Raw genomic sequence first — 16,922 nt, 5'->3', positions numbered from 1 at the left:
TTTTATTAATGGACAATGGATCATATAATATATTTTTTAATTATTTTTAAATTATATGATTTATAACTTTTTTATTGAATATAATTAAAAATTATGCATATAATATAATTATATTATCATATCATATAATATACCTTTTAATAATTTATTAATTATGTAATTTTAGACTATAAAATACAAATATAATTATGAATTAAACAAGAATTATAAGTTAATATCTTTATAAGTAAAATTATTAATAATAAAGAAATAAAATATAATATTACATTATATTTAGTCTATAATTATATAAAAGGTAATATTCAAAATTTGGTCCATATGACTTTGGTTAGATTCTTAATCAATAATCAAAATCGAATTAAAATTTTAAAATAAATTTAATTCAATATAATTCTTATTAATTTAATATATTTCTTCGATTAATTTAATATATTTCTTCGATTTGGTTCAAAATTATAACTATACACAGCCTAATTAACCTCCTTAAGAGTCTACAAATATAAAATACTTCATACAATGAGTCACCCTTATATCAATTTATTACATAGAAAAAAAAAAAAGAATATTTGAAATCTGGAAAACAATGAAATAATGTATACCGTAAATACAGATGATGAGTGACCACAATTATAAAACTGGCTAAATTAATATTTATTTTATTAATTGAGAGAAGGGAACCCTCCAAATTTATTAAAAAAAAAAAAAAAAAACCAACCCTCCAATCTGTTGAGTCACACTCGGCACAACCGACTGACCCACGCGCTCATGATGACTGAATCGAGAAGATAGAGAGAGGCTTACCAATTCAGGATTTGCATAGCGTCCGTTTCGCATCCTAAAGCTGAAGTTTAGAACGATCCATCCCCTCATCATTAACGTGACCATTCTCCAATCAACACCTTCTCATTTCAAAAATCACTATAACAAATCCAAATCAATTATACACACAGACAACATGTCACCCACCAATCCAATCCCATTGCCAAAGAAACAAAACACTACATAAATGTAAACCTGCCTTGGCTTGGAGCTTGTCTACTTGTCTAGCCACACCACACCGTCAAGCTTAAGCCATTTTCCTCCACATTAATACATATCAGACACTACATGATCCGATCACCGTACCCACAAACAAACACTTCCACTCATCTCATTTCTAACATAGTTAGGTTGCTCCTCAATCATCAACATCCCTTATTCACTTTCATTTCATTCCCTTGGTTCGAATATCTAGCGAACATGGACGATGAGGCAGCAGCAGCAGCCAATGCCAAGGCGAGGAAGACGAACCATCGTAGAGCTGCCACTGTACATGCAATAATATTGAGAATTACTGTGTCTCTGGTTACTATGGTGATGCTGTTATGGTCAATTCATAGTGGGCTCAAACTTGCCATAAATTCAAGCAGATACACAGTATATACTGACTTGGCTTTTCACATTGGTGTTCTAACTATGCTCCTTGGTTTCTTGTTTCTGATACTTGGGATTCCTATACTAGCTGACTTATTTCTAAATTTGTCAGAGCAATTGCAGGAGGAGGAAGCTGGAGTTCATAAAGGTAGCAATATAGATACTATCAGTCTTGTTTAGCCAGGTTCTTTTGGGATAATTTTGATGGATTTTATTTGAATTTGATTGCTTTTCCTTTAGCTCTAGTTCTATAGTTTTCTACTTTTCCTTTTAATTCTGGTAGGATGAAACTACTGGTCTCTAGGATTTTCCATTCAATAACTCTAATTCACAAAATGGGATGAAGTACGAATAAAATAGTAATTCAATAGGCTATGAAATGACTATTTTTCACTTATGTTTTTTAAATATCATACTATTCCATGTTATTGCATAAACCAAACAAAGCATAAATGTTAAGTGAAAATTACTATTTAGTCTCTTTATTTTAATGAAACTAACTACTTAGTCATTCTATTTTAAAAAATATATAATTTAGTCTCTATAATTTTATTCTGTTCACTTTTTTAGGGAGACTAAGTTCAAGGCCTAGAAAATAGATGTATTTTATAGTTGTGACTAAGAGCAAACGGAATAAAAATACAATAACAAAGACCAAGTAATTAGTTTCATTAAAAAAGAGGGACTAAATAGAGTAGCTTCTAATGGAAAGAAATCTAGCATCTGAACTGATTACCAAGGAGAAATGTAGCTTATATAAATTAACAATGGATGTTATAATGCAAAAATGAAATGAAATATTTTGAATACAGAAAGTATTCTCTCCATAGTAATGAAATAGCGAACTGATGAAGCAGAGAATTTCTGTTTTAAATTCTACAGCTTGTCAGTGATTTTTCATTATCAGCACACTCATCTCTGCTCATAGTATCATAAATTTCCAAACTTACACAATCTCACTAGAATGGCTGACTTGGCAGCATGGGAGGCAAAAACAATTTCTGAAGTTATTGTTGGAATCTTCATGACTCTGATCATAATGATCGTGCTCTGGTGGGCCATTTACACAGGATTTAGGCTTGCAACTGAGCATAAAAGAGAGGGCAAATTTCATCTCTTGACATCTTCAATTGGAGTGGTCACTATTATCTTTGGTTTAGTTTATTTCATCATTGGACTTGGCATAATTGAAGAGCTAGTGGTGGATTTGTTTGATCATTTGCAGCAGAAAGAGAAAAAAGGGAACAGGCATCACTCAAGGTTGAAGTAATGATGAGAATTGTTTTCTTCACAATTGCACATTCCTAGTTTCATAACATATCTTGAGTTCTTGATGTCATAAGTTGTAGTTTTACTACGATAATCCATCTCCCTTATACACAAATTTACACCTTCTGATTGCAAAGAATAATCTCAGGTTTTAACAATTCAAAGATATTGTTGCTATCACCAAATTTTCACAAACTATCTTAAAGACATTCTGCCTTGAATTTTAGCAACAACCCTTTACTAAAGGGCAATGAAGGGTGGCAACCCAAATACAACACAAGAAGATCACTAGACCAGGATTTTACAAAGTTTAAAATGCAGTCAGGATCAGTAAAAAAGGCATCCAATACTCAAAATATAATGTGTTCTTGAAATTTCCAGTGTTTAATACCTTAACTTTCACCCTCCCTCCTGTAAGAACCCTATATTCTCTAATGCTAAATTCTTTCTATCATAGCTTGTCAGTCAACTACTCTGCATCCTCATTTTAGTAATATTTCCTTTGATTAAATGACAAGCATCATCCCAGAACACAGATCCTAGCATTTATTAATTGCTTTGCTATGATATAAGAACCCATACAAATTTTATTTTCTTTTGAAAATGTTGTGCACCACGGAAGCGTATAAACTGCAAAGAAATAAAACAAACACACAAAACATCAATATTTACGTGGTTCATCCTCTCAACATAGGGTTACGTCTACAAACATGCCATCTTCCACTATTAACAAATAATAAATCATCAATTACAAGATCAAAACTATACTACCCATAAACCTAATTACACCCAAGAGAACCCATACTGCATCAAACTGTTTATAATAAATACATTAGTTAGTCCCTCTCAATCTCCTATAGACATAACCCAATATATTTACTATTACAACACAACATTATAAAAGGTATTTTCAACTATATGGGCAAGAGTCCTCTAACTAATGGACAGGAATCCCTTCCTCTTGAATTCTATGTCCTTTCTCCACCTTAGGTCAAAGTCTCTCTCCACTGCAATGGACAAAAACCTCTCATTAATGGGCAGAGCCAAATCCGCAGCAATTGGCAAGGCCCCTCTTTACAATGGGTGACAGTCTCACTCCATGAGCTGAAAGCCAAGTAACCTTTTCCACCATTCTTCTATTTATAATGTTAATTCCCTCAATTCTAATATGATTAGAAGTCTTACTCAATTTAGGAATAACACTAAAACAAGAATTCTACTCTATATAGAAAATATTCATTTATCCTATTGAGAAATATTTCTCCTACTCAAATTAGGAAAATGTCTCTTCAAATCTTACTAGAATTTTGAGTCATAATTCTGGCAGCAAATTTAATCAATTTTCCCCATTTTGAGACGATCAAGTTGTCTCAGAGAGACTATATTCTCCCTTGCAATTTACTTCCCTCATCACTGTTACAGGATGTGGGCAATATTTTCCATGATACTATGTCTCTGTCATTGTCTATTAGTTTTAATCAATTGTATTGTCGTTATACAATTTTTTTAAAAAATTCTGCAAAGTTCATGGAATTAATATATATTTTAAGATAAAGTAAAACTAAGATGCACAACTAAATAATAAGTATAAATACATCAAATAATGAATATTAAATCCATAATTATTAGATATTAATATTAATCAATTTAAACTAAATTAACTACGTATATAGTAAAGAGCTAACCTCATAACTATGTGGATCGGTAAATTAATGCTTCATACCATAAATTTAATAAAAAAATGTAGCATCAATCATAATTTTCTTCAATCAATAAGTAAAAAATGGCAAAAACAATAATAAATAAATCACCTTCTATGAGAAATAAATGTGCAGAATTAGAAAGATGGTTGATAATCTTAACTTAAGAGAGAAGAAGTGCACGATTTATAGAAAGATAGAAAAGTTTAAATGGAAATTTGAGAGAGAAAGTGAGAGACAATAGCTAACAACACACCCAAAAAAAAAAATTGAGAAATAGTTGCTGCCTCATTCTGGTTTAAAACAATAAATGAGGTAACATATTGTTACCGTTAATTATGGAATATAATAGTTGTACCATTAAGTAGCGAGCATAACGGCTATTATAGGAATAATTTTTTTTATGTCTTTAAATAATAGGTGTCACAATAACAAGAGTGCAAAAAACCTATAAATAACGGCTCTTACATAATGTAAGGGCGTTTATTTAAAACCATGGTTCAAACCCTTACTCCACCAAAAGAAAAGTTCCTATGATAGTGGCTCCACAGATGGTACAAGCCAACATATTCTGGTTAATTTACCAGTCCAAAGACCATTTATCACGTTAACATATTCTACAAAATAATATGAGTCAATTAAAGCTGGCAGAACTATTTGAGATACAAATGTTAATGTTGCAACGGTTTGGATGCCCAGGCCAAATCCCAAGCCAAAGCAAAAGCATGAACTACAGTCTGTTTTTAGTATCATATATCGCCTGCCTGCCAAGCACTATCAAGCTGAACTACAGACTCTTTTCTGTTTCAGGCACTTGACCATAACACATTTTTTTATAGTGTAGCAATCTGTAGCTCCTCTCCTCTCCTCAACACCCTAATTTCTCTTCTTCCTAGTTTTCACCTTCAGCATGACTCTATATGTAGTAGTCCTTCCAATATCCATCCTAGTTTGTCCATCCACCATTCTACTTCTTCGCAACACAAACATAAAAAAAGTGACATAATGCACGAAGCATACACACTTATGGGTTGTTGGGAGGTTAATTACCTACTTTGGGGAGAGAGGTTGTTTCTATGATTTGAAATCGCAACCTACAGGTCACAAATGGAGTAACTTTTTTTTCTTTGGTCATCAAGAGGGGGTGTATACCAGCTGGTAGTCAACCAGACTAATCACCCTGCAATAGCCTGGAACAGTAGGAGCCGGGTAGCCAGCTGTAAGACCCCGGCCGAACGGTAAACTTACAGCTCTCAGGCCCGAACCTGGGATCTCTCCGCCCAGCTGGAGTAACTTCTTCACAACATAAAAATAGCAAAGACAATATTGCAGCAAGGCTAAATCTCATTAAATCAGAAATGGGCACAATTTAAGGTTTTTCTCACTTAAACCCAGATAAAGTTATATCATTTTCAAAGTTGTTATCATGGGAAAGTTACGAACGAAAAATCTATTAAAAAGAAAAACAAAATTTCAACCATGAATGTGCAAAGCATACCAAAAGCACTGAAAGTTAACAGTTCATTAAGCAAACTAGAAGATTTCAAGGACATGTACATACATTTCCGATGGAAGTGATACGAAGCCTAAGCTCAACACTAACAAGAAAAGATACATATGACTGGAGACACTGAAAATTAGATAAGCTTGAAGGGGAGAGGCCAAGGGGTGGACCTGGGGACCTCAACCTTGTCTTTGATTCGCTCAATCTTCTTGTCCTTCTTGGGCCTCGCGTTTCCGTACGATCCCTTGAATCTCTTCCCTCTCTTTGTCCTCTTATCCCCTCTCCCGCATAGGATCGGCGCCGTTCCCACCCCAACTCTGGTTGCCGTTGATGACGGCTGAGCTGCCATCACCCACCTCACCACAGCGCCACACCATTGCGTCATCGTCGCCATTACTGTTTTTCACACAGAAGCTGACACAAAACCGAGGCGGAGGAGGGAGGAGGCTATGGCTATAGCAGTGAGTTCCTACATCATGGGCCGCGTCGGGTAAGACGATGGATGCAATTATGGGCTTATAGAAGGCCCAAATATCAGGCAGAATTTGCTGTGATTGGACATGGTGGAGTGGAGTTTTCGCTGGTGTGGCTCCTTATCAAACACGATGGTAATTGATCAACGAAAGGATTCTGTTTTCTTCTTCTCTAATGTCTGTATTTCTGCAAACTCCAGAGACGGAGTGATTAGTTGAAATTACAAAGGCAAAGTTTTGGCAGCTAAAGTAATGGATGTGCGGAGCCACTGCTTTAACATCGACTCACTCCATATCTCCTCCTTCCCTTCACATTCCTCTAGCCTTCTCTGTGGGTATCATCACTCTCCCCAGTCCTTTTTTCTGTGAGTTCTACTTTTGGGTTTTGGAGCATTTAGATTCTTCTTTGCTTATGCAATGTATAATCTTGTTTTGAGTTGTAGAAGCTTGATAATTGGAGATGAATTGTGGGTCGTGCCTCTGATCATATCCAAAAGGTGTGCTCTCCAAACTCTGTCACCCTTTTCTTGGAATGTGGATATGTTAATATTAAGTTATGAGTTCCATAATTGATGTCTCTTGTGTTCTTTCTTTGCATATTGGTTTTGGCAACTGAAATCATTAAAGTTTGATCAATGTATTTTTCAGAGTTCTTAACAATTATAATTTGATCAATGCATTTTTTATCGAGTGCATTTACATCAAAACATTATGTGACTGTGAATTGAACTTTTGTGCTTTGGCAACTGAAATTGATAACGTTTGTATATCAGCATTGCTAGCTTGTCAAAGTTTGCCACTGGTCTTTATTTTTCTTCTTGGATTTCAAAGTTAAACATTTTTTTTTTCTTTTGGTGCTAAATTTGCTTCATGTTGTTTGAATTTGAACAATTCATGAGAATGAGTAGCACACCTTACTTAGATCCAAGATCTGAAAATCCATCATTTGTAATTGGTATGACTTTTAATAACTCAATCCAATTTAAAGAAGCTAGCACAAGGGAGTGTCAATCAAATTTAAACCTAACGAGAAGGAAAGAGTATGGACAGAGTGTATTAAGGGTGTCCTTGAGTGTTACACGCAAGAATGGATTCTGATATTGGTAGTTTTAGAATTAAAACATGTAATCATAAACATAGGTGTTAGATAGCACAAAAAAGATTGGTAAGCACCAATCGGCTGGCCTCTCCCTTTAGAAGTATAATAATGACATCAAAATTAGAGAGATAAAAAGACTTTGCAAGGATAATTTAAAAGTTTATGTGGGGATAAGTAAGTGTAGGAAGACTAAGATGATGGTTTTAAAGGAGATTCAGGGTTGTTATAAAGAAGAGTATGCTTTGTTAGAGGATTATGTTGAGTTAGGGAAGATTAATCCAAGGCCCACAGTGGCATGCATCTCAAAACAAAATAAAGAGGATGGGAAAACATATTTCTAGAAATTCTGTATCTATTTTGATGCATGCAAGAATGGTTGGCTAGCTGGTTATGGGCCTAGATAGATGTTTTCTAAAAGGGCTTGCTTCTGTGTGTAATGGGGAGGGATGAAAACAATCAAATCATAGCATAGTTACTAGTAGATGTGGAGAATTGTGTTAATTGGAACTGGCTTTTGAGTGTTTCGAAGGATGAATTTGAGTCAAGATATGGTGAAGGCTTAAATATAATAATAAACGTGCAAAAGGTAAATAAATATTTGCTATTCATTAATTCTTTGTTGATATTGCTAATTATGTTTAACACTTTTTTCTATGTACTGTAAGTTTTGATAAATGCAGTACAGCATGTTTTCTCGAATGCTGAGCATAAGATGTGTGCAAGGTGGTGCAAAAACTGGAGAGGTATTGAATTGAAAAAATAGTTTTGGGGGAAAACTAGATCAATTTTCTTGAAGATTTTGATGAACAATTGCTATGGGATGATATAGGTAAACGACAGGTGAAAGACTTGCCCATTACAATGATTGTACCTAGTGCAAGGCTTTCTTTAGGTTCAGCCCTATGTGTGACGTAGTCAATAATAACCTTCCAGAGACCTTTAATGGATGGACACCGGATGCTAGGTGTAAAGCTATAATTTCTATGGTTGAGGAGATTAGGATTATGATTATGAATAGGATGCATAGGAAAAGATTATTTGCCAAAACATGGATTATAGATGTTGCGCCTAGACCCATGGGAAGCTAGAAGGAAAAAAAAAAAAAAAAAATTCTTGGCATGTTGAATTTGATTATGACTCTGGGTATGAGATTGGTAAGGGTGAAAATAGGCATATAGGGGATTTGGCTAGAAGATGTTCCTTCCACCTGCAAAGGTTGGGAATTGATAAACATGCCATGTGAGCAAGCCATTTGTACTTCTGATTAGGTCACTTGGGTTAGGGAAGGGAAGAGACTAGTAAGGATTTCACCTGCACTACTTAAGATGGAAGAGACTATGGCCATGCTTGATGAAATCTTAAATGTCAAGATGTTTGAGATAGAAGAGAAAATTGTGATCAACTTTGGAAAGAGGACACGAGGTAGGCCAATTAAGTAACATTAAAGTTATTGAGGTTCAATTTGTGTCTTGCACCCCAAGGAGATTTTCCTAATTCAACCAACCCTTATCCACAGTTTTCAAGCATCTCAAAGCTCAAGACCTCCTACAGCTCTTGGCACTCAGATCACCACCAAATCCACTCCCACCTAGCTATGATTTCAACTAATATTGTCAGTTTCACCAAACCCATGGTCATGACACCGACTGATATTTCTAATGGTTGACTTTATCCAACCCACCCAAATGCCCAAGGAACCTCAGTCTATAATGGTTGTTGACATTTATGATAATTCTAGCTATGATGAGGGTCCTTTGGATGTCTGGACCGATTCTGATGAGAAGGTAGTTGCATTGTAACTAGACGGTTCAATTCCACTAGTGGCTAGTCTTCAAGTTGCTAAAATCTATGAAAACTAGATGATCCAAAAGTGGCTACTGTGAAGAAAGGGATGAAGTTTTTTCCTAGCATAGGCTTAGGAAAAAGGTATAGATAGCATGGTGACTTTTCTCGAGATGAAGGGGCAGATCACGAGGTATGGTTTAGGCTATAAGCTAACTGAAGAGGAAGAAGAGCCAAAACCTCCTAAGATCTTAAGGGGGCAATTTCCTAGACATATGGTTAGGGTTTACCACATGTGAAAGAGCTAAAGCAGAACATCAGCACCATTGATCTAAGGACTGCATGGAAAGCCAAGCACCTAAAGCTACACTCCTAAGTTTGAGTTTGTCTTTTATAATGCTCACAGTAGTGATACTGATGTTTCTAATTCTGATATACTTGATGAAGATTTTGAGGCAAAGATCAATAACATGACCAGTCCTTTTGCTTACTTGTTTAATGTTTATTCTAATGGGCATATGCATGGCTTTCATAATCATTTAGAATCTATTTCTGTTAATCCATTAAATCGATCTCTATTAATTTGGGTACACCAAATAATCCTAAAGATATTAAGTTAGCCAAAGATTTAACCCAAGAAGAAAGAGATAAATTTATAACCTTATTAACAAAGTACCAAGGAGCATTTGCCTGCCTTATAAAGATATGTCAGGAATTGACTGAGACATAGTACAATACAAGATCCCTATAAATCTGAATATAAGGCCTGCATCCATGGCCTAGAAGCATTGATAATTGTTAAGGCTAAAAAAGTAGAGGTAATTGGAGACTCGATGTTAGTGGTTTCTTATATTAAAGTTGAATGGGGATTGAAAGAAGGAAAATGGAGGCCATACTTGGAATATATAAAGGAACTATTAGCTAATTTTGATAAGATAACCATGAAACACATGCCTCAAATTAGATGGCCAACTATCGGAAAAGGGTTCAAAAGTTGATTTAGTTAGTTATCCTAATGAGGAATAGAATTTCGTGCTATAAAGGATTAGTAGTAGGACATGTGAACCTAGAGGATGAAGGAAAATGGTATGTAGACATAAGAAGGCATTTGGAAATGAGGGAATACCCACAATCAGATGACAAAAGAGATAAAGTAACAATTCATAGATTAACCGCTTAGTTCACTTTAGCTGGGGGGCAACTCTACAAAATGTTCTTTAAAGAACTCTTGCTCTTTTGTGTGACAGAGAAATAGGCTGAGCTGATAATAGAAGAAGTACATGCGCGAATGTGTGGTCCCCATATGAATGGAAAGGTTTTGGCCTGAGAAGTTCTAAGGTTGAGTTACTATTGGTTTACTATGGAGACTGATTATGCCAAGTTTGTCAAGAAATGCCATGAATGTTAGATTTATGTAAACTTGAACCATATACCACTAAGTGAGCTCTACAGAATGACTCACCATGGTCATTCTCAATTTGGGGCATATACATTATTGGGAAGATTTCTCCCACGGCTTCTAATGGCGATAGATTTATCATTGTGGCAATTGACTATTTCACCAAATGGGTTGAAGCTGAATCTTATAAAGTAGTGGGGGCCAAGCAGATAAGTAAGTTTGTGTGAAAGAACTTGATTTGTAGGTTTGGGGCACCGCATGAGATAATATCAAATAACAGCACCCAGTTCAAAGGCGATTTCTTAGAATTAATTGCCAAATTCAAGATTAAACATCACAAGTCCTCACTATACAGGCTACATACTAATAGAGTAGTTGAAGCAGCAAATAAGAATGTGAAAACCATTATGAGAAAAATGGTTGAAACCTATAAGGATTGGCCTAAAAAACTCCCTTATGCTCTTTGAGGTTATCGCACTACTGCAAGAACATCCACGGGGGCTACCCCATTCTCTTTAGTGTATGAGACTGAAGCAGTGCTACCCATTGAGTTAGAGGTCAAATCCTTGATAGTGATACTAGAAGCTAAGATCCCAAAAAATGAGTGGGCCCAGAAAAGATATGAAGAACTAACTTTGATTGATGAAAAGATGATGCAAGCCTTGTATCATATGCAGGTTAATCAGAGGAAGATAGCCACGGCCTTTAATAAGAAGGTGAACCCAACAAAGATTAAAGAGGGAGAAATGGTTTTAAAACAAGCTTGGCCCATCTCTTTTGATCCAAGAGGAAAGTTTAAGCCAAACTGGGATGGTCCATACATAGTCAAAAAGATCTTGCCAGGAGGTGCTGTAAGAATATCAAACCTGGATGGGAATGAATTTCAAGAACCAGTCAACTTAAACAAACTCAAATGGTACTTTGTGTGAGATAGGCCGGCTAGGCTGAAAACCTGCAAATGACGGTCTAGACAAAAGTAAAGGTAAAAAAAAAAAATGCTAGATTGAAAACCTGCAAAAGGCTATCTAGGAGAGATGAGAGAAAATCTAAATGGAAAACCTAAAAAGCCCATTCGGCAGGTTATAAAGTTTATTTTTAACTTTGAAAGGTTGAAAATTTGACAAGACTAAATGTAAGAGAGAGTAATGGTGTACCTGAGTAAATAAAGAAGTTTTTAATTGCATTAATTAGGAATAGGTTTTATTTAATTATGATTGTTAAAGTTTGTGTCTTAAGGGATACATCAAATGGTTAAGTAATTGAACTGCATTGTTTTGATTTAATCTATGTCTTGTGAGCATGACAGAATAGATGCTTGATATGAATGCTCTGGTAATTGTCTAATTTCAAAAAAAAAATAAAGGAGCTCGCTAGGTGGAAAACCCGAAAGGGCCGCCTAGACAAAATTTAGAGCAAACCCGCTCAGATGAAAACTCGAAAGGGCATTTCAGGCGAAAGTTAAAGCACAGAGAATGGAGTTCATGAAAGAGAAATGAGTCAAGGCAAAACAAGATTTTCAAATAGCTTTAGAATAATGAGCCATGGGGAGAAAAAAAATAAAAAGAAAAATCAAAGAGAAATTGTATTGTGACCTTAAGGAAGTCATTTTGGTGAAAAGTTTTCCTCAAAAATTTTAAAGTTATCAGAAAGTTTTTGCAAAAAAGGTCCCTCAGAGAACTAAGGTTTTTTTAGAATCTCCAGTAAAATTAGCATGCTCATGATAGGAAGCAGCATATAGGAAGCACTAAAATCACAGAGAGAGTTTTGGAGATCCAGTCATCTTAATTTTTTTTCAAATCATGAATTATATATTTTTTGGTAAGTCCTTAGATATTTTTTAGGACACACGACATAGTTGTGTAAGGCATAAAAGAACATGCATCAATATGTCATCTGTAGTTGTGTAAGGCGTAGAAGAACATGCATCACCATAATTTCAAGTGTCGAACTACGAGGGGATCTGATTCTTCCTTGGGTTCTAATTGGTATTTGAACTATTTTTTTGTGTTCTTTTAATTTAAAAGGTGTTATGAAGTGTTTGGATCATGTTAGAAGACTTAGAGCATTAGTTAGTTGTAATTGATTAGGAATTTTAACCCCTTTAGGATACTAGAGTTAGAATCTAATGTGAATTGTTATTAGTATTTTCTTATTTTCTTTATTTTCTTTTTTTCTTTATTTTCTTTATTTTTTTTATTACAAACAAAATTGGTAAGTAGCCCTAAAGTAATTATCAAAAAGGGCATTTGCGTGGAGTTTACATGGAGCTAAACGGGAGTAAGCTAGGGTATCATTGTCATACTAGAAGAGAATGCTCTTTTTTAATGATAGCTTGCCCCAATGACAATTGCAATTACTAACAAGTAAGTAATCCTAAGTTCCTAGAATAACCATTGGCATAAAATTGTAGTAATAATAGGATTTTATTTGATAAATTAAAATTAACTTTATTTTTAATTTAACTGACTTTTGCATGTAATTAATTTAAATAAATACTTTGTAAATTAAACTAATTTTGGCATGTAAAATAAATTTAATTTAATACTTGGTAATTATAAAATAAATTTGCATGTTAGAAATCTTTATTAAGTTGTGATTGTTTGGGCCTTATATGATATTAGAATAAATTACAAATGTACATAATTAATTTAGTTTAATTATCCTTAGGGTAACTTGGTGAAAAATTAATTAATTAGGTTAAATAAAAACTTAGGGTTATTTAAAATTGAATTTGTTTGTAAATTAAATTCTCAATAATAAATTAATTTTATTCATCTGTTAAATATCATTTAAATAATTAGCAACCCCATAGATATGAATTACTTGTGCATGAAAATTATTTGTAAACAAGAACCCTTTTGTGAATTACTTGCTTGTATAGGATTAGAATTGCATTTTTAGGATAAAGTTTAATAAATGAATAATAAACAAGACTTCTAAAAACATTAGTAGAGGACTGGCACTTGAATTAACGAGATTAAATCAGGTGTAAGGGTTGTCTAACACCTTTTTCCTTACGTACCCACTATCCCGAACCTAGACTTTGGGCTATGGTAATGACGGTTGTAGAAACCCTACAAGGAGTAAGTTGCCATCAATGACCCTTGGAAAAAACACTGAATATGTCCCGGTTATTACCTGGGTGGCGACTCCTGTCTATCTATGCCTTCATAGCATAAATCTTTAGTAACGTGATAGTGTTATGGGAAGACGGTACTTACCAGTGGTTTAATTCTATTAGGATTGTATGAAGTGCATGTCTAGGAAATGTTGTCTAAGGATGTGGTATTTAAGTGAAACCGTTGTGACTTTACCATCTTTCCTGGGCATTACTTGGTGCATTTTATATAATTCTAATGGATAATAGTTCGTCTCTTGCTCCCTTTTACAATTTTGAAAAATTAATTATTTAGTCCTTGAGCTTTGCACTATATTACGCTTTAGTCTATAATTTTTTGAAAATTAATTATTAAGTCATTGGATTATGCACTATATCACACTTTAATCCCTGTAATTTTAATATATAGAGCAATTTAGTCATTCTGTCAATAGGTGAAATTATTATAAATATTAAAATTACAAAGATTAAATTATTCTATGTATTAAAATTAAAAAAACTAAATAATTGATTTCAGGATTAAAGTATAATATAATGCAAAACTCAGGAGTTAAATAATTAATTTTTCAAAATCTAAGGACTAGGTTTAATATAGGGTAAAACTCATTGATCAAATTGTAAATTCCCTTTTGTGGAATGCAGGATTTGTCTAGTTGGCTTTGCAAGTCCCCATATTATGTTTTCATTGCAATGTCTGTTGGTTGTGGGTTAGGACAATGTTTTAAGACTTGAAAGGGCTTATGCAGGTGGACAATGTATGCCTCGTGCACTTGACATAACTAAAACATGTATTTTAATTATGGGAAATCTATAATTTGATATCTAGGTTTTGCCCTATATTATACTTTACTCTCTAGATTTTAGAAAATTAATTATCTAGTTCCTAAATTTTACATTATATTATATTTTAGTAATTGAATTTTGAAAAATGAATAATTTAGTCCTTATAATTTTAATGTTTATAATAATTTTATCTATTATAAAAGGATTAAATTATTCTATATGTATTAAAATTACAAAGGTTAAAGTATGATATAATACAAAATTCAAAAACTAAATAATTAATTTCTAAAATTTCAGGGACTAAGGTGTAATATGATACAGAATCTAGGCTCAAAATTCAAGGGCTAAAATGTAATATAGGGTAAAACTTGACCCAAATTTCCCTTAAATTTTTCAACCGGCATAGCTCTTATTTCTCCTAAATCAATCAAGGAAAAAAAATCACTATTCTAGCAAACAAGCCTTGAATCATACCTGGAAAGACAATGATAGCAAACGGAAGCTAGAGTTGCAGTCGAAACAAGTTTCTTCTATATCGTAACATGGCGTTTGGCTCAGCGTTTTGGGTAGTTGAATGAACAAAGATTAGCTGCTACAGTGAAGATAGGTAACTTCTTCCTCCATGATTTCTTGCTAATTATCATGAAATTCGCGGCCCAAACCAAAGAAGGAAAATCGCAGCGAAAATCACATGCAAGAGGAGAGAGAATTGGGGCTGCTGCTGAATAGTTCTGAGATGGGATATGAAAGAGGAGAAAGAAATTGGGCCTGCTGTTGAATAGTTGTGAGATGGGACAAGCAAAAGCATGAGAAATGGTTTGCTAAATCTTATTAATATCCTTTCAAAGCAGTTGTAATCAACATAAATATCCAAAAATCGAACAAGCAATCACTCACTAATACAGTTTCAGCATCTATCCAACCGAAAATCACAAGTGTGAATTTTCAATGTTAACCACGAATATGCTCTTCAATGGAGAATAAATACCGGATTGAAAAGCAAATTAATTAAGGAAATTATAATTTGATCCTGTATTTTACCTTATATTATATTTTAGTCTCTAAATTTTAAAAAATTAATTATTTGGTCATTAAATTTTACACTATATTATATTTTAGTTTCTAAATTTTTAAAAATTAATTATTTTGTCATTAAATTTTACCCCATATCACAATTTAATCCCTATAATTTTAATAAATAGAATAATTTAGTCATTCTATTAATGGATAAAATTATTAAAAAAATTAAAATTACAGAGATTAAATTGTTTTATATAGTAAAATTAAATAGACTAAAAAATTTATTTGTCAAAATCTAAGAACTAAAGTATAATATAGTGTAAAATTAAATGACTAAATAATTAATTTCTCAAAATCTAAGAATTAAAGTGTAATGTCAAGTAAAATGCAGGATCAAATTGTAAATTTCCCAATTAATTATCATCAAGATTGCAATCTACTACAAAATAAAGGCGATAGATAGGCCATCATGCAATATAGTGTCAACTATCATTAACCGTTTAATTAAATCTTCAACAAAGGTTATGCTTCCCCATACATTTGAAAGAGTTGTATTCTTATTTTATCTCAATGTATATTGCATATATTCTTTAATAAATGTGATCATTTATAATCTTATTTATTATTATATTTATTATTTTATTATAAGATATCTACCTTAATATTAGCAATTATCTAAGCTTAAATACCTAATATTTATATATAACAGAGTTGATTAAATTAATCACTATTTATCAGATAAAAAAAATTAATCACTATTTTATAAAATTTACCATTTACTTTATTAAAAATCTTACCATTTACTTTATGCATGCTTAGTGAGAGAGGAATCTATGCACACACCATTAAAAATATATATAAGAAAATAAAATTTTACAAGAATTTTTTAAAAAAAATTTTAATCAATTTTCATATTTTAAATAAAAAAATTTAATTTTTTTAACTAAAAAATCTTTATTTTAATAAATAAAAATTCTATTTAATGCAAATAATTTTTTTTTTATAAATGATTTCTTCTGAAGAAAACCATAAAATTGACATCTAAAATCAAGATTTTTAAATTCAGCAAAAATCGATGAAAATATAAAATTAAAAGTTTAAGATTGAATAGATTGCTAAAAATTTAATTGATATATTATTAAATTATATTATAAAATTAATAATAATATTTTATTATAATTAGCATTTTTATTTTTTTCATAAATAACTATTAAAATAAATTTAATTAAATTTTAATATGTAAATATTTTTAAAAGTAATTTAAATTTTATTCAAAATTTTAAATAATAATATTCAATTATTTATAATAAAAGATAATTACAATTATAATTTTATAATAATAAATTATTTCATATCAATAAA

At 32.6% G+C, this 16,922-nt stretch overlaps 1 protein-coding gene and 1 non-coding gene across 2 annotated transcripts; both read right to left on the bottom strand.

Moving 5' to 3' along the window:
- Nucleotides 1-695: 695 nt before the first annotated feature.
- Nucleotides 696-15,474, bottom strand: LOC110649178 (uncharacterized). Its single transcript, XR_002493712.2, has 2 exons — nucleotides 15,015-15,474; nucleotides 696-1,306 (listed from the first exon to the last, which is right to left on the bottom strand). It is a non-coding gene; the product is annotated as an uncharacterized LOC110649178 (transcript).
- On the bottom strand, nucleotides 5,878-7,541 carry LOC131168710 (30S ribosomal protein S31, mitochondrial-like). The gene has a single exon (XM_058146923.1). It carries the CDS (start codon nucleotides 6,278-6,280, stop codon nucleotides 6,020-6,022), a length of 261 nt encoding a protein of 86 aa, XP_058002906.1. The 5' UTR covers nucleotides 6,281-7,541; the 3' UTR covers nucleotides 5,878-6,019.
- Nucleotides 15,475-16,922: the final 1,448 nt, after the last annotated feature.

This window comes from Hevea brasiliensis, chromosome 1, assembly GCF_030052815.1.
Source record: "Hevea brasiliensis isolate MT/VB/25A 57/8 chromosome 1, ASM3005281v1, whole genome shotgun sequence".
NCBI classification, from domain to species: Eukaryota; Viridiplantae; Streptophyta; class Magnoliopsida; order Malpighiales; family Euphorbiaceae; genus Hevea; species Hevea brasiliensis.
This window is presented reverse-complemented; position numbering and strand designations above follow the sequence as displayed.

What these genes read in the sequence shown, in the direction of transcription:
- LOC131168710 (XM_058146923.1), bottom strand. Translation starts at nt 6,280, where the DNA reads ATGGCGACGATGACGCAATGGTGTGGCGCTGTGGTGAGGTGGGTGATG.